Raw genomic sequence first — 19,548 nt, 5'->3', positions numbered from 1 at the left:
AGAATCCAGAACTGATTTCCAGGTCATGCCAGGAAACCTTCAATATTCATAGTCTTAAAGCATGGTTCCTGGAAAATTATTGTAAATAACATTTTCTCAACTGAAAATATGCAGATGTATATTTAATATTTTTTTTTTCCGTGGAAGAAGCACTTTCCCGGCACCTCCTCCATTGTTTACTAGTTTTCTGTGCCCCTGCGCATCCTGGAAAGATTCTTAAAAATGTCATGAGTCATACAGGATTCCCTACCGGCTTCTTGTTTAGTGAAACATATGAAATCTGTTGGATTTAAAGCTGTCTACAGTGTTGGATATGCAGCAGAGTGCACTGATTTCATCACTACAGCAATTAACTCAATCAGATATATATATCATGACGATTTTGATGGTTTTTTTTGTTTGTATTGTTAAGGTTTATGCTAACACTAAGCAGATTACTTCACATATTTAATATTGCTCTTGATATGTTTAAATCTTGGATCTTTTCCAAGGTGAAAGGGATCAGAGGTCAGTTTGTGAACACCCACAAACTTCCCCATTCCCCACTCAGCCCCCATCCTGCTTCTAGATGTACTCACGCAAAATTATTTGCTGTGTGCAAAACCACCTTTTGAGAGAAGCAATCATGGTTTTGCACTTGTGAAAACGCCTACGTGCATGTGTAAGTCACACAAACATGAACAAATATTTTTAAGACATTAGTCTTTCTGCCGATGAGGAATTGTTCATTTTGGAATGCACCAAACACCAAAATTATTTTATTGGCCTTTAGCAGCATAAACATGGCTACTGTTCTCATTTTCACCTCATCACATGTGCTGAGCAACTTCCTCATTCTAAGCTTGACAGAAGCCAGGAACCTCAGTATGTTCAGATCACATTGGACATTAAGGCCCTGATTTATACTTTTTGGTGCAAAACTGCACTAATGCAGTTTTGCACCAAAAAGTTTAGCACCGGCTTGCACCATTTCTGAGCACCAGCCGGGCACCATATTTATGGAATGGTGCAAGCAGTTGCAAAGGGTAGGCTGGCATAAAAAGAAATGAAGTTAGCCGGGTGGGGCTGGCAATATGGAAGAAGGTTGTTTTGCACCAAAAAATGACGCTAGGCAGGTTAGAGTAAAAATAAAAGACTCTAACCAGCCTAGCATCATTTTCGGACACAAAACCATCCATACCACATGACTTCTGTCTTAAAAAGGACAGGAGTCATGCCCACCACCCCAATGGCCAGCACAAGGGACCAGGGTCCCCTGGGCATGGCCATTGCACCCAGTGCCATGTAGGGGAGCCCATTTCAGGGCCCCCAATTGCACTTTAAAAAAAAATATATATATACTTACCTGTACTTACCTATATTTATCTGGGATGGGGTCCCTCATCCTCCTCTGTCCCTCTGGTGTGGGTGGGGGTGTCCTTGGGGCCTGGGAAGGGCACCTGTGGACTTATTCCATGGTATTCCACCATGTAAATAGGCCCACAGGTTCACTAACGCATGCCCTGACCCAGGCGTTAAATAATGGTGGTAGCAGGATTTGAACCATTATTTGACCCCTCTAACCCCCGAGCGTGATTTTGGCACAGGGGGATAAATATGGCGTAAGGCCATAGAGTCATTTTTTGCACGGGAACGCCTACTTTGCATCTCATTGACGAAAATTAAGTTTCCACTTCCAAAAATGGCTTTAACTCCATAATAAGTATAAATATGAAGTTAGTTTTGCACTGAATTTGCGCCAAAAAAAGTATCCAAATTCAGTGCAAAACAAGTATAAATATGTCCCTAACTTCCCTGGTAAGTGCAGGAAGTTATGAACATGACCAAGCTAATAAACTATAGCATGAACAAACTATTAAACTGTACCATTTACAATCCAAGCATTGAACATCAGCCTTCAGAGATAACAAATCCAGCAACTATAAAAACTTCAAAAAAAGCAGCAGGATTTTGTCATTATCTCAAAAGAACAAGCACGCAGCCCACACTGTGGGCCCGAACACATCTGTCCGACAAATAGTACAGCACATTACCCCTTTGTCAGGTATGTGTTGTCAGGCTGAGTCAGTATGATCAGGCTGAGGAGGTTCAAGAGAAAGATTCATGGTAAGCATGATGGTTGACATGCTCTAGAACAACGCGCTTGATCATAAGAGGATCACAAAGGGGTTAGAAAACAACTTAAATTATGGCTTTTCTGACAGCCACTTAATTGCGTGCAAAAACACAGCTCTCCAACCCTCAGTGATGGAAATGGGTCTTGCAGCAGCGCTAGCCACCAACTTGCCAAACGTGTTGCATAACAAATAAAGGAAAAATATTCTGCCAATCAGACCTTCTTTGAAAATGTTGTATGAATGGTCTACAGCAGCTACCCTGGGTGAAATGAAACAAGGAATACACAAGGCTGTATTTTGAGGTATAGAAAAACTATTTTAGGAAAAGAGATACACAATATATACTCAATGTATATCCATTGGTATAATGCATAATTACGGTAGAAATATTACCTGATTCCAGGGTGGGCTGGAAGCACCAGCTGACATTAGGGACAGTAGAATCAAAGCAGCATCCTTTGTTCTTGCAATCAGTGGGGGTGATACCAGGGTTGCCACAGTTGAATCTTGCTTTTGGGTTCTGCGCCTTGCACTGAAACTCTGAAGGCGGAAACCAAATAGAATGGGCATCGAAAGTAACGTTTCAATTTTAAGACAGATTTATACATCGATTAATTCCCTACTTTCTATCTCCTTTTTAGGCTGTCTCCTGTCTCTGGCGGTGGCATAATTGTAGAAATGAATTAATCAATAGTTGAGTCAATTACTCCAGTAGGCACACATAATTACAGCGCAATTAAAAATGCAGGCAACATATTCAACAACATTTTGCATCAGTATTAAAAAAATTCAGTATGTTCCTGATTCTTCATCTGAATAGTTTAACATAGGCAACTTCTATCCTTAGCCAAGCCTGAGCTTCATAACTCTTTCAGGAAGTCCCCCCATCTCTAGAGTTTATAGTACGATTCTGAGCATCCTCTCTGTAACACGTACACCACCTTGAATGCCTCTCTCCACATATCCTTTATTACATTACACAATTCTTATCAAATGCAAAGTTCTCTGAACAGAATTCTGTTTTTATGGTATTGAATGCCTATTTGGAAAATTTGTGATGCCTATTAAATCTATAGAATATCTCCATAATGCAATGAATATACATGTATCCCTTTTTCCCCTGTACTGTGGTCACAAAATAAATACAGATGAAGACTTACATATGGATCTCTAATGCTATACCCTTAGATTTATGGACTTCTGTAACTTTGCAAGATAGGCATATTCATTAATGCTGTGATACAGGGATTAAAAGAGACAGCGTCACTGAATTTTAAGTAATTTGATTTAACTATTCCCACTTGGGGGTAATTTAATTGATATATACTATATAAACCGTTACCAGTGTTCTTAATGATTTTACATATGTTTGTCCGATCTTGCATTGCGTTTTACTGTTAAATGAATGGTGATGTGGTGATACGTGTATGAATTGTTACTCTTTATTTATTTTGTAATGTTGCAAAATGATTTCTATATATGTTTTTCTTCTGAATTTTCAATTGCATTGTGCACTTTAGTGGTTACAGAAATTGGGGCTGTAGGTAGTATGCTTTCTATGTTCATGAGTGCGTCATCACATGAGCAAATATTTACACAAGGAATTTGGGGCCAGATGTATCATCACGGCCCTTTGTGATCCGGTAATAGCGATTTTTAAGAAATCGCTATTACCGACTCGCAAAGTGCTATGTATCACATTTGCGATTCGGTAATAGCGATTTCTTAAAAATCGCAAATGCTATTACCGAATCGCAAATTGCGATACCCGCCCCATTCGCAGCTATGGGCCTGTTGGCCCATAGCTGCGAATTCTGTGCATTTCCAAAATTGCGATTTCTGAACCAGAAATCGCAATGTTGGAAATGCAAATCCCCAGGGTGCTGGGGGCCTATCACCCCCTCTGCTGCACCCCAAAAATGTTTTGGGGGACATGTAAGGTGCACACATGCCAAAAGGGCATGTGTGCTTTACATGTTCAATTTAAAAATGCATTTTAAATGCATTTTTACATTTTGCACAAGGTTACCACCTGGTTGCAGTCCATGGTATTTTGCATGTGCAAAATGCCATTCTGCGAAAAATTGCAATTTGCAATTTTTTGCAGCATTGCCTTGCGACCTGGAATTTGCGACTCGCAATTTCCAGGTCTCAATGCAAGAAATCGCAATTTTAGCGATTTCTTATTTGTGGTCTGCGAATGCCTTTCATGCATTGCAGACCACTGTTTTGCACTCGCAAACGGCTGAATTTACCAATTCGCACCGTTTGCGAGTGCAAAACTTTTTCATACATCTGGCCCTTAATGATGTCGTTTGTGTGCACGCGGCCCTGTACACAACCAAAACGCGTTACTACAGCTTTTTTTTACTCAAACTCAAAACCTCTGGAGGTGCGCTCCTATCATGCTGTTTCTCCTTGAAATGGACTGTAAAGTCCTGGTGAATCATTTTCTATCATACATTAGCGGGCTGGTACACCCGAACCAGAATGACTTGATTCCCATGAGATACACGAGATGCCTAATGGAAGAGCAATTGCCGGAGTAGCCTGCTGGTGGGGCCTTCTATTAGACATTGAGAAGGCATTTGATTTGTTGGGTTAGCCTTATGCCTGAGGGGTGCTGCAACACATTGCCATTGAAATAAGAAGGAGCACCTTCACTAGATGCGTGGGACACATTCATGGTTGGGTGGCTGCCCAAAATGGATGACCTGCCTCCCTGAGGAATAGTAGGTTCTCCCCGGGCTCCGGGTGGTGGCAAGTGTGTTGACCATCAATGCATAGGTCTTTCCTTATAATCTGTAGGTTCCATGGGGCCGTGCACCTATATTTTCTCCCTCACACACATTCAACAACACAAATGTGGGGGCAGCCAGGCCCCATTGGCCCCCTTTCCCTGGGGCTCCCCCTCTCCCTCCTTCCCCTGTATACCGGTCGAGTGCATACTGGGTTTCTAGCCTTCCCCTCCTGCACCAACTGCTGCCAGTGCACATTCACTCAGCACTGTTCTAGATGCCATCACCATCACAGACACAAATTATCTTCTCGCTAAGATTGTTACTGTTGCTCCAATATAGCTCCCTTTAGACGCTGCTGAATGGCTCTCACAGGCACCATGCTTTTCTTCATCTACCCTTCATCAGGATTTGACCCATAGTACTACTGACTATTTGACCACTTGTTAGGTGACTATATTACACTGAGATGTGATTTCTGTTAATCTTTTGCCATTGCATGTTCACTACTGTTATTCTGATAATGTACTGTTTTAACACTTCTTAAGCGCCTGTTTATCTAAATGTGGGGTGGGTGGCTTATAATATATATGACACTGAGCCGGATATTGGTACTGTTCTGAGGTTTGACAGATACTGGATATAACTGTGCCTGACATATAAAATCAATAAAGAACTACTTGGAACAAAACACTTAACCTGTGCTTAACCCACTGGCTGCCTAGCACAAAGCAGTCAGGCCTAACTTATAGGCAATGTGTAAAGTACTCATGTAGCACAAAATCAGCAATAAATTGAAAATAGACCACAAGAACTGGTTGTATTGAATTTTAGGGCCAGATTTAAAAGGCCCTATCGCCACTGAAGCATCACTTTTAGTGACGCTCTGGTGGCGCTATGCACTGCTCCATATTTACAAGGTGGCGTTAAGCCACTTTTTGTGACTTAAACCCACTTTGTGTGGAAGAGGCGTGCAATGGGTGTTGCTATGGGAATGCCACAGCAACACCCATTGCATTTTGACGCTGCCCCAGATTTCTGACTTTTCATAAACCTGAGGCAGCGCCAAAACTTAATGCCACACCAGGGGTGGCGTTAGCATGGCACAACGAGGAGAAATGCTTTAATTTCTCCTCGTTTTTTGCTCTTTCTATGTCTGCTGCATTCTGCATTCTGCAGCACACATAGAAAGAGCAAATCGCCATTGAAGATTATTCATGTGCAGGAAGGTGTCACAAAAACAATCTCCCCTGCAGCACAATCATCCTTGCACCATGGCGCAAGTGTGGCTGCATTGGCACTCAGCAGCAAATTTAGTGCCGGGGCAGGGGGCAACACACGGGTGCACTGTATTCTTTCAAATCCAGCGCATCCCTGCATTTTGAAAATGACGGAGCGCAGTGCTGCCAAATGTGGCGTAGCATCCTGCTCCGTCATTTTCTTTTATATCTGGGCCTTAATGTTTTAAGTGGAAAGAGCACAAAGAAGCAGAAAGCACCATCTGTGGGCATCTGTTCATGCTGGACCAGGACAAAGTCACAAGTTCAGGCCAACCTGTGAGGAGTAAAGGCTGGCATAGGGATAAGATTGGCCCCCTGAGAGTTGTACCTTATGTCCTTGGTGCAAAGTCTGTGCAGCAGTGCTTTGCAAGGTTTTGGGTCACTCTGTGTTTGTTGCAATAAATGTTTCAACTGTCTGCCATGGCTTTGCCGGGTTTTGTGTCACTCTGGATTGGAGCTGGTGGAGCTTTCAGATGTGATCTGCATGGTATGACCCTTGCAATGCTTTGCACTGCTGGGTGTAGGTTCCAGTGTAGCCTTCGGTTCATAGCTGCACAGCGTTGCAGGACTCTGCAACTCTCTTCATCAGATCTCATGGAATCTTCAGTTGGACAGGCAGGCATGCTATCTGATGCCAGCAATGAGTCTAGGACCTGGGGTTACACCTTACGGATCAGTACTCACTCAATCAGGGTTCAACAGCAGGGCTTAGGCAGGTCCACCTGGTACTGGTCAGCCGGGCAGTTAATGCCTGTAGCTCAGACAGGAGGTCAGTCAACTAATAATTGGAATCACTCTGGGTAACCTGAGATCAAAGCAAGAAGGTCCATTCTTCCTTCTCCAGATTGCAAGGCAGGCCGAAAAGCAGCAGGGCAGTCCCTTCTTCTGAATCTTCCACAGGTCCAGGAGAGTTCTGAGTTCAGGTTCTGTGAGTGCCACTTTTATTCTTTTATTCCCAGTGCCTGCCTGTGATTAGGGGATGCCCCCTTTGTTTAAACTTCTCCCTTTGCTGTGTTTGGCTCCAAACTGGCTAGCTTCAACAAAAGACAGGCAAGTCTTGATGTCATTGTCAAAGTCACGAAGGAGGCGCACAAGCCTGAGGCTGTCTCTTTGAAGCTCACTTAGGTTGAGTGTAAATCCACCATGGCTTCGTGCTCAGGGACATATCCTCCTGCCCCACACCAAAATAAAAGGTGATATGAATCTTTAAAGTTTAACATTCAAAACAGTGTCAAAAGGAATTAAGGACCCACCACGGACATGTGATTGTTCTTGACCAGGACAAGAGTATGGTTTCAGGCAAATCATGATGGAATGTGGATTGGATACAGGGACATGGTTCATCCTGGTGGAAAGTTTTCTCTTCAGACTTAGGGCCTGATTTAGATATTGGCGGACGTGTTACTCTGTCACAACGGTGACAGATATCCCTTCAGTTGAAATCTAAATCCCATTATATCTTGAAGAATTCAGATTTCAGGGGATTGTGACAGAGTAACTCGTCTGTCAATATCTAAATCCGGTTCTATGTCTCTGGAATGGAAGTAAAAAATTCTCGTCGGGGCAAGGCAGCAGTCTGTAGCCAAATAGTGTTCCACGTTGTTGGCTAGCCACTGGACGATGTCTTGGTGAAGCCGTTGACTTTTGGCACGAAAGATTAAAGTGGGAGAAATTTGTGTATATTGGGTTGTATTGCAAAGAAATCTCACACTGCACCTCGCTGTCTAAAACCAACATGACAGAACCTTTCTTTTACTGTGTAGAGCTCCTGTGCACACTGTTGGGGTGTGGCCAGGTGTAGGAGGCTGGACTGGCTTGTAGTGAGTACCAAGGGGTACTGACACCTTGCACCAGGCCCAGGTATCCCTTATTAGTGTATAGGGTGTCTAGCAGCTTAGGCTGATAGATAATGGTAGCTTAGCAGAGCAGCTTAGGCTGAACTAGGAGACGAGTGAAGCTCCTACAGTACCACTAGTGTCACTTGCACAATATCATAAGAAAACACAATACACAGATATACTAAAAATAAAGGGACTTTATTTTTATGACAATATGCCAAAGTATCTCAGTGAGTACCCTCAGTATGAGGATAGCAAATATACACAAGATATATGTACACAATACCAAAAATATGCAGTATAGTAATAGAAAACAGTGCAAACAATGTATAGTTACAATAGGATGCAATGGGGACACATAGGGATAGGGGCAACACAAACCATATACTCCAAAAGTGGAATGCGAACCACAAATGGACCCCAAACCTATGTGACCTTGTACAGGGTCGCTGGGACTGTAAGAAAACAGTGAGGGTTAGAAAAATAGCCCACCCCAAGACCCTGAAAAGTGAGTGCAAAGTGCACTAAAGTTCCCCAAAGAGCACAGAAGTCGTGATAGGGGAATTCTGCAGGAAAGAGCAAAACTAGCAATGCAACAACAATGGATTTCCAGACGAGGGTACCTGTGGAACAAGGGGACCAAGTCCAAAAGTCATGATCAAGTCGAGAGTGGGCAGATGCCCAGGAAATGCCAGCTGTGGGTGCAAAGAAGCTGCTACTGGACAGTAGAAGCTGAGGATTCTGCAAGAACGACAAGGGCTAAAAACTTCCCCTTTGGAGGATGGATGTCCCACGCCGTGGAGAGTCGTGCAGAAGTGCTTTCCTGTGGAAAGGCCGCAAACAAGCCTTGCTAGCTGCAAAGCTTGCAGTTAGGATTTTTGGATGCTGCGGTGGCCCAGGAGGGACCAGGATGTCGCCAATTGCGTGAGGGGACGGAGGGGGCGTCCAGCAAGACAAGGAGCCCTCTCAAAAGCAAGCAGCACCCAGAGAAGTGCCAGAACAGGCACTACAAAGTGGAGTGAAACAGTGCTCACCCGAAGTTGCACAAGAGAGTCCCACGCCGCCGGAGGACAACTCAGGAGGTCGTGCAATGCAGGTTAGAGTGCTGTGGACCCAGGCTTGGCTGTGCACAAAGGAAATCCTGGAAAAGTGCACAGGAGCCGGAATAGCTGCAAAACACGCGGTTCCCAGCAATGCAGTCTGGTGTGGGGAGGCAAAGACTTACCTCCACCAAACTTGGACTGAAGAGTCACTGGACTGTGGGAGTCACTTGGACAGAGTTGCTGAGTTCAGGGGACCTCGCTCGTCGTGCTGAGAGGAGACCCAGAGGAACGGTGATGCAGTTCTTTGGTGCCTGCGGTTGCAGGGGGACGATTCCGTCGACCCACAGGAGATTTCTTCGGAGCTTCTAGTGCAGAGAGGAGGCAGACTACCCCCACAGCATGCACCACCAGGAAAACAGTCGAGAAGGCGGCAGGATCAGCGTTACAGTGTCGCAGTAGTCGTCTTTGCTACTTTGTTGCAGTTTTGCAGGCTTCCAGCGCGGTCAGCAGTCGATTCCTTGGCAGAAGGTGAAGAGAGAGATGCAGAGGAACTCTGATGAGCTCTTGCATTCGTTATCTAAGGAATTCCCCAAAGCAGAAACCCTAAATAGCCAGAAAAGAGGGTTTGGCTACTTAGGAGAGAGGATAGGCTAGCAACACCTGAAGGAGCCTATCAGAAGGAGTCTCTGACATCACCTGCTGGCCCTGGCCACTCAGAGAAGTCCAGTGTGCCAGCAGCACCTCTGTTTCCAAGATGGCAGAGGTCTGGAGCACACTGGAGGAGCTCTGGGCACCTCCCAGGGGAGGTGCAGGTCAGGGGAGTGGTCACTTCCCTTTGTCCAGTTTCGCGCCAGAGCAGGGCTGAGGGGTCCCTGAACCGGTGTAGACTGGCTTATGCAGAAATGGACACCATCTGTGCCCATGAAAGCATTTCCAGAGGCTGGGGGAGGCTACTCCTCCCCTGCCTTAACACCTTTTTCCAAAGGGAGAGGGTGTAACACCCTCTCTCTGAGGAAGTCCTTTGTTCTGCCTTCCTGGGCCAAGCCTGGCTGGACCCCAGGAGGGCAGAAACCTGTCTGAGGGGTTGGCAGCAGCAGCAGCTGCAGTGAAACCCTTGAAAAGGCAGTTTGGCAGTACCCGGGTCTGTGCTAGAGACCCGTGGGATCATGGGATTGTGCCAACAATGACAGGATGGCATAGATGGGGCAATTCCATGATCATAGACATGTTACATGGCCATATTCGGAGTTACCATTGTGAAGCTACACATAGGTAGTGACCTATGTGTAGTGCACGCGTGTAATGGTGTCCCCGCACTCACAAAGTCCGGGGAATTTGCCCTGAACAACGTGGGGGCACCTTGGCTAGTGCCAGGGTGCCCACACACTAAGTAACTTTGCACCTAACCTTTACCAGGTAAAGGTTAGACATATAGGTGACTTATAAGTTACTTAAGTGCAGTGGTAAATGGCTGTGAAATAACGTGGACGTTATTTCACTCAGGCTGCAGTGGCAGGCCTGTGTAAGAATTGTCAGAGCTCCCTATGGGTGGCAAAAGAAATGCTGCAGCCCATAGGGATCTCCTGGAACCCCAATCCCCTGGGTACCTCAGTACCATATACTAGGGAATTATTAGGGTGTTCCAGTGTGCCAATGTAAATTGGTGAAATTGGTCACTAGCCTGTTAGTGACAATTTGGAAAGAAATGAGAGAGCATAACAACTGAGGTTCTGGATAGCAGAGCCTCAGTGAGACAGTTAGTCATAACACAGGTAACACATTCAGGGCACACTTATGAGCACTGGGGCCCTGGCTGGCAGGGTCCCAGTGACACATACAACTAAAACAACATATATACAGTGAAAAATGGGGGTAACATGCCAGGCAAGATGGTACTTTCCTACACCAGGGAAGTAATCAACCCCTCCTCTGTAATCAGTCAAAACCAGTTCTGGGACCAGCTCCACAACTACTGGGCCTGACGGCCTAATGACTGGGTAGACAACAAAAGGGGGCATGCTGTAGTGTTAGCTACACCTGCTTGTGACAAGGCAGGACCCTTTGAAGTTAATTAAGTTACTGGGCATAGCCCATATGGTCAGCCTGCCAGAGAAACAGAAACACCTCTAAATATCCAAGTATTTGCCCTGCTCTGACAGCAGTTTTCTCAACTCATCAAGTGAACATTCAGTTGCCAGGTGACAGTTGCAAATGGGCTTGCAAAGGCGTTCAGCAGGTAAAAGGTATCTTTTTAAAAATACTTGTCCTAAAATATTTAGAACAAATCTGACTTCAACAGGGGATTGAGCATGTAATAAATATTTTAAAAGTCCAAGAATTAAGTTTGTAGCTGTGTCTTACCAGGAGATAACATTTTTAAATGTAATACTGTATCCTAATGTATCCCAGCCTGCTACAGTGAAAATAGCTTGTGGGTCTTTTCACTGTAAGGAAATGTTTAGCTTGAAACTTTGACATGTCCTACTTTTAAATATCATGCGCCCATCTTATTGGCAGTAAGGTCTACTTATGGGTGACATGATTATTGAAAAAGAAGGTTTAGGTGTATGAAAACAGGTTATTTTGAGAGGTCAAATTTGCAGTAGGCCAACAGCCATCATTACATTGTCACTGTAGTGCAGAGGTCTTCAGTCTGTGGGACGCAACTCCCAGGGGGGGCCGTGGAGTCACACATTCCCCGGCCACACTTCTGCCCGGAATCCAAAACATCTTTGTTTTGGAAAAAGATAACTGTTAATTTCGAAAGTATAAAACGCTTTAGCTAAATTGTCATTCATTGAGCCTCCTGTTCAGTGAAACCAAGGGAAGGACAGATATCTAAACAAGTGTTCCTGCCAGGGGGCCTGCTAGCCTGAAAGAAATGCAAATATGTGCTACGAGTGAATCTACAAATGTAAAGGGTAATCTACAAATGTAAAGGGTGCTTGGGAGCCTATATTGGCTTAAAATTGATCAAATCTCTGAAACATTTGTGATGACAAAGATTGATTCCTTGTTTAAGTGGTAGTGAAAAGAGTAAACAACTCAGCTGTGAAATGCATGCTTTTAAATGTAATTGTATTTACATAGCGCTTACTCCCCTGAGGAGGTGTCAAAGAGACATTTCTGTAAACAAATTGTGTTACATATGGTCTAGGTATTACTAAAAGCTATATTTTGAAAGCACTGTTTTATTGTAAAATGTTTTGCACATTTTGTAGCAGTCTTATACTGTGTGCAATGCAAATATAAATTAATGAATTACATATTCACAGTGCATTCTGTCACAGGCTGTGACCTCAAGGCACTACAAATACACAAGTCACTATTCTCCACTGCACCAACAAAGAGTTATTTATGTGGCCCTCTGGTTACACACAGATCTCTGCAGTGCATTACCTAATAGTGGTTTCATAATGTACTATAGTGCATTTCCTACTGAGTATCAACATTTTTTATTTGTTTTTCATTTAAGCTGCTCATTATTTTATATGTAGCTACCTGGCAGTGAAAGACCAAAAACTGAAGTCAACAACAGCAACAAACTAACCAGGAGTCAGTTTTGTGCTAAAATAGAAGCGTATATTTTCATAATGTTTAAAATAAAAACCTTTTTAGAAAAACAGTGTGAAAGAAGATTAAGGGACCACTTCCTCCTATGGAATTAGCATCCTACTTGGCCCTTGCAGTTCATCCTTAATGGTTGTAAATGGTATGTTTTAGTTATGATGAATGATATTTGGCAACCTCCAGTTCCATGCAGCTGTAAAAGCCACGCTGTCAGCAACCCATGAAATATAGTATGGTTCTCCTCGGATGCTGTGCATTAAAGTTGCAGCCAATGCATTTCAGCCATCATAACCAGGGCCACTGGAATTATCCCATGGTGCTTCGATTTTCACACAGTTATAAATTTTACGCATTTGCCACATAATCCATCATCTGCAGCATAATCTGCTGAGTTTAACAAAAAAATGTGTTCATAATTTAAACGGTTCAAAAGTTACTAAAAAGCAGTGATGTGTTACAGTGCAGTAGAAGGCCCTTTGCAAAGCTGCACTGGTCACCTTTTTGTTGCTTATTGCTATATTTGGCTGTTAAACTGGTACTAATGAGCTGCAACCATAGATTGATCATCTTTCTGGAGAAAAACCGGCATACCTATCATATTAGTTCCAAAAGGTGTTATTAGATTAATAAGTTTTGTCAAATTATCTTTTGTTTGTGAAAAACAAAGTACCATTGCCCATTTGTGAGTAATTCTTTTCGGAGACTTCTTGCTTGAGCTGTTTGATAAGCCTCTGACACCGAACCACAGTCACCCACTAACCTTTGGTTTGCTAAATATTGTTTAATATTATTTCCACACCGTAAAAATGATTGGCAGAGGAATTGGGTTCGTTTATGGTTATCAATGATGATGAGTAACATGTTTTAGAAATGTTTGTTAGGAGGGGGTCCTTACACCAAAACACATTTTGACATGAGGTCTTGGCATCAAAAGGTTTGAAGGCCACTACTGTAGTGGGTAGCACAATGGGTGCTGCAGTCCAGTAGTGAATTTACAGGCCCTGAGTATACCGTGCACCACATACAAAGGACTTATAGATAAGTAAAAATTTCCAATTAACATTATAGCCAATTTCAATGTAGTATAGTTATCAGATTCCCACTGCACAGAATCATAAAAAAGCAGCATCAGTCCAAAAAAAAGGGAGTGATCAAGCAAAAAGGCATTTTCCTACACTAGTACATTAATACAGACATTGTGGCACATTAACCTGAGGGTGCATATGACTCCTACATGTTTAGACACTGGGCCTCTGTAGCAGGTGGAGTCATATTGAGTGAAACAATATTGTGTATTTATTTGATAATGGACGAGTAATTTAACTGAACACTATGCATTATATACATTACCGTTTTAGATGACTGTGTATATTCCATATGTCCTTGGCTACTGGAGTGTGAGTAGATACAGCATAGCACAAAGGTGCACAAGGCCTATAATGAACAATCATTTTGCATCAACTGCCTTCACAACAGTGGGGGAGCCCTTCAGCTTTCCGCCTAGAAATATTTTAAAAGTATTGCTTGTTGTACTATGTTTCATAACCTTACAAACCGAAAAGGCTTTCCCGATGACACTGAACGCGATAATTTACATGCAAAGTAATATGTCCCACCAACCCTTGGACATGATGCAGCAAGGGATTATGCAGGGCCGTTTGCACATCACAAACAATTGTTTCTAAGGGAAGTTTTGATAATATGTTTTATTTTGTAATGGAAATACAAATCTTTTGGTGGCGTAGCATAAGTTTATTTTTCTGTTTATTCATGGATAAAATCATGAAGATTTGTATGTCTGCTTGAAGTTTGGCATACATACAATCTGAGATTATTAAAAAAAAAAAAATCATCAAAATATGAAAATGATTTTTAATTTAAAGCTTTCTCTTGCCTTTTGTAACAGGAGGGCGACCGAAGGATGGCCCTGTTGCGGCACATTCAACGTTTTCACTTCTACTTCTTCTAATGCTTACTAGCATGTCTGTGTTATGAATTGTATCTGGAACTTAGAGTGCCTGTGCAGTTCCAGCCACAGAGTTAGCATTCTGAGGATGTCAGTTAGTAGCTGACTGGCTGAGGGATAGCCGCTCTCTGGTTGCCTGGCACTTATTTTAATAAACTCACATTCTTCTACTTACCTGCGTGGAGGACTCTGCCTGCCCATCACAAGTTTTGGAGACAAATAAGTGAGAAGTTAACTAACTAGAAAGAAAAATGATGTCAGTTCCACATGTTCCATGAAAGATTGAGATGCACACATTATAATATGAATACATCCTTAATAAACGTAATCCCCAAAATATGGAGGATGTTGACAATTCCTCCTACTCCTCCTTACTTCAAATGACTGGTTCATACAATTGGATTCCAAACTCACATGACCTCTATCATCTCCTGAATCCCTTTCACCCGTACTCATATTCTCAGATACCTGCCTATGACTACTCAATTCTTCATCTTACATTAGCATGTTAGTGTTGCTTCCCAACTTTCTTCTGTCTACACCACACTGCCCACCTCTCTGATATAAGGCCAATTGTCTATTATTCCACTTCTCTACATTCTCTAAGACTACAAAGAATCTATGAGTATTCACTACTTTGTAGGGACCTTTAAATTTCGTCAGCCCTCTTCCTTTCTGATGACATCAAATTATCACCCTATTATCAACCCTTATGTGTCCTTGAACCTCAATATCCTTTTCCTGACTTTTCCTCTGAGTTCTTCCTTTTGACTGTCCATCTATTTCCTTAATTCAGGCTGGAATCAATTTAGTTCCTGGTAAACTTCCACGCATCATTTCAAATGGCATTTTGCCTTTAAAGCTATGCTCACTTGTTCTATACCATTTCTGTGATTATTCTCTCCACATCCTGTCTACTCACCACTGCCATCTGGATAGTACCTTTAACTAATTTGTTAGCTCTCTCCACCATTCCCTTCCCTTGTCGATTAAACAGCGAGGTGCAATTACTTTTTAATCCTAGTGATTCCAAGAATGTCCTCATTTCATGTGAGGTTAATTGTGTACCATTTTCAGTTATTAAAGCTGACGGAACTCCCTCTTTACCAAAAAAGCTCTCTAATCCAACTATAGTTGCTCTAGTGCTAATTTCTCTCATGAACCTTAAAATCAGCCATTTAGTATGAACATCAATAATCATCATGGGTACCTTAATTCAGCTCCTCATTCATAGGTTCAATAAAGTCCAGAGACAGCATATGCCAAGCTTTTCCAGGATCATGAAATTGTCCCACATGTGCTTGGTTACCTACTCTCAACCTTTTTTCACCTTCTTTACATACAGTTCATCTCTCTACCCCCTCATCCACCCTGATTAACCATTCCTGGCCACCACCAATCCGCTCTCAACCTCTTCTTTGTTCTTATTTTCTTAAATGACCTTTGTATGCCGTTTCTATCAATCTAGATCTCAAACCTGAAGGAGGAACACATTTTGCTCCCCTCATGATCACGCAATCACTAAAGTATGGGCCTTGACACAGCAGAGGGTGAAACACATTGGGTGGAGCTACTTGAGGCATTAAAGCAAAAGAGCTCAAGTAAATTTTGGAGACTCGTGCAGCATATATCCTGTGGGCTGGCCTGGGAGTTCAGCCAGGGGGCGGTTGGATGCAATATGTTATGATCCTCTATGGCTCACACCCATCTAGCCAGCTGGAAGAGACATGGAAGCCAGGATTGGAGTCACATATTGAGGAGAAGGTGGCCAATTAATTGATTAGTAAGAATGCAGTGCGACTTGCGATATCATCTTTATGCCAGCAGGCTGCCCCGGTCTGACAAGCTGTCAGCCAGGCTATTCGAAGTCGCCCTGTAGGGAAGGGATGCATCTTTTATGTCCATTACATAATCAATGTTTTACCACAAGTGATGTTCCTGATAGTTGGCGAGGTTCAATATTGTCTCCAATTCACAAAAAGGGCTTTCTTGATCAGCCAGCACATTTTTTATTAATAGCCCTCCTTGATGTAAATAGGAAATGCTAGGCAAAAATACTTAATGCTGAACTGGAGAAATGGGCTATGTCCAACGCACTTATCTGGAACACTCAGTTAGGGTTTAGACAGGGGAGCAGCACAGAGGATAACTTGATGATCCTCTCCACATTGATCAAGGCAACAAACCAAAAGCTAGATCTGGCTTTGTACGTCGCTTTTATCGATTACACAACAGCTTTCAATAAAGTGGATAGGGCAAGGCTGTGGCTGTAGCTCTAATACTGGGGGATTTCTGTCACATTGTTGTGAGCAATAAAAAGTTTGTATGCTGAAACCTTGGTCAGAGTTAAGGTTTCAGAAAATAGAGTGACATAACAGATCTGGACCACTCACAGTTTGAAACAGGGTTGTATGTTGGCTCCCTTGTTATTTAATTTACATTTGGCAGACTTTAATAGTGCTTTGGTGGGAGTTAATGCTTTCTCAACCAAGTTTGCAGGGGTACAGTTGGCATGCAACAATTGTTGCATGCCTTGTCATAATACTTTAGGGATAACATGATTTCCATTAATGCCTCCAAGACTGACAGGATGGTTTTTGGGAGAAAGAAAGTTAAGAAATGTAACTTTGTAGTAGATCAGCCCAAAATCGAGCTGGTTTCCAGCTTTAAATACTTAAGTGTCTATTTCAACCTGTGAGGTACACACTATGCTCAACTAGATTCTGTCAAAGGAATGGCAGTAGCCATGCTCATTAGCTTTCAGAAACTCTTGAATCAAATGTCAGGTCCAGATTTGACTGCAATCTGCAGAGTTATAGTTGCAAAGTTGATTCCAGCGTTAACATCTGGTTTGATGACCTTTAAAGGTAGACTTGCCACCTGGCTAGGCAAGACACAGTGTTGGTGCTATAGAAGATTGCTGCAGCACCCACACGCATCGCGGTCCTCTCAAATACGATTAGGATTCAATTTAAGCAAGCGAACAATTATGGAGGAAAACAGATGTTTAAATCATTACTTAAAACTAAGGCAGCTCCTCCTGGATTGCTGAGAAATTTGATTTGATTATTATGTAGAGTAGCAAGTCGGTTTGGATGGAATATGCTAGCAAATCCACCATTGCTATGGGTGTTAAAGAGATTATTAATTTAAATCTGCCCCTAAGGCAGCAAGTGAAATTGATTATAAAAAATTCAAAGATGAGATCCACAGAGTAAGACAAATTGGAGCTGGCTACAAAGGCTCACGCCAATGTATGTAGCTCCTTTTATCAGTCTCCTGGGAGAGCATCATATCCATCTAGTCCGTGAACCTGAGCTGCAAAAAATAATTAATTAGATTGAGATGTGGAATCATACCCCTAAAAGCCCACAAATACAGCTGCAGAAGGGCACAGCAGATTTGCACTGTAGACTGTGTGAGTACAAACTTGAATCGTTATTGCACATATCCTGCGTCTGTAAGGAATTGAGGGGACTGAGAGTCTTCTGTCTGGCTCCTGTGTTCAGAAGGCTAGGGATTAGAAAGTGTCAGAGTGCAGTTGTTGCATGCTAAAGCGAGGTTTATCCCCAGTTATCTGTAAGATTTTTTTACTTTTTAAAGGCGGCAGTTAAATCTTTGAATAGGCTTGCAATACATAGTCAAAGTAGTTAACATTCATGCAAGAGGCACTTTGTTGATATTTTCACTATATTGGTTGTCTGCTCTTGGGAGGTTATCTGTGTTTGCATGTTAGGGACAATGAAACCTTAAAGCCCTACTGCTGTTGTCTAAAATATCATGTGTATAGCTATTTTTAACTTTCATGTTTGTTGCACTTTGTATAGATTTGCACCTTATCAATAGGGGCTCCAGCCGACTGTGATTGGGAGGTTATTGGTTGACCCCCGTGTTTGCATGTTAGGGATTAGGGGCCACATGTTTGAAGGCTTTTGGACGTCGCAAACAGCAAATCGGGCTGTTTGCGACGTGCAAAATGCACTTCCCCATGTTCAAACCCATTTTTGCGATTCAGTGAACTATTTACCGAATCGGAAAAAGGGATTGCTACTTGCAATTAGGAATGGGTGTTCCCTCCCTAATTGCGACTCGCAGTCCCATGTATGATTGTTTTGTGACCGCAAATGCAGTCACAAAACAATAGCAGTTAACACCAGTGTCACACTGGTGCTAACCCATTCGCGAACAGGAAGGGGTCCCCATGGGACCCCTTCTCCTTTGTGAATGGCAGTGAAAACATTTTTTCAAAATGAAACAAAAACGTTTCTTTTTTGATTTTGAAATGCATCTAATTTTCCTTTAAGCAAAACGGGCTGCATTAAAAAAAAAACTGCTTTATTTAAAAGCAGTCACAGACATGGTGGTCTGCTGTCTCCAGCAGGCCACCACCCCTGTGAGGGCCGCCATCCCCAAGGGGGTCACAAATTGCTACCTACCTCATGAATAATCATGAGGTGGGCATTTTTTGCCCCCTTGCAAATCACTAATAGTGTCATTGACACTACACAACATTCGGTTTTGCGAGTCGCAAATTGCGAGTCGCTCTGACTCGCAATTTGCGAATCGCAAAACCAAACGTTGGTACATGGGGACCCTGGTATCACCAGAGTTCATCTGTTGTATGCGAATAAGGGCCAACTTTTTAGCTATTTGCTATATCTGGTAATTGTTGGAGGATGAAGATGAAGAGTACTGGTTTTAAGTATTTAAACTCTTATGTAATAAGCTTTTTAAGTTATTTGCACTTAATTTATGTTATAGATATCCAATGTATAATCAGGATGAGTTATGTCATCATGAAGTAAAAGTATTGTTATGGGGAATTGAACAGCTCAAACAAATCATTATATTGTGTTTTAAAGGTACATAGACGGAGAAGATAAAAAAATTTGCAATAGGTGTTTATATAAATGAAGGTTGCTATTGTGATCTTTTATACTGTGCATGCACTGTATAATATATATTTTTATTATATTGTCATGGTGGTTTTAACTAA

At 42.6% G+C, this 19,548-nt stretch overlaps 1 protein-coding gene across 1 annotated transcript in view; it reads right to left on the bottom strand.

The window, feature by feature from the left end:
* The window catches only part of LOC138249250 (putative gastrointestinal growth factor xP4), a 53,388-nt gene that overhangs the window by 6,774 nt on the left and 27,066 nt on the right, over window positions 1–19,548 (bottom strand). Inside the window, exon 3 of the mRNA XM_069203220.1 lies at window positions 2,511–2,657. Coding sequence (XP_069059321.1) covers window positions 2,511–2,657 — 147 coding nt within the window. The remainder of the gene's footprint in view (window positions 1–2,510; window positions 2,658–19,548) is intronic.

This window comes from Pleurodeles waltl, chromosome 8, assembly GCF_031143425.1.
Source record: "Pleurodeles waltl isolate 20211129_DDA chromosome 8, aPleWal1.hap1.20221129, whole genome shotgun sequence".
Classification (NCBI taxonomy): Eukaryota; Metazoa; Chordata; class Amphibia; order Caudata; family Salamandridae; genus Pleurodeles; species Pleurodeles waltl.
The sequence above is the reverse complement of the archived record's forward strand: the minus strand, read 5'-3'. Positions and strand labels throughout refer to the sequence as shown.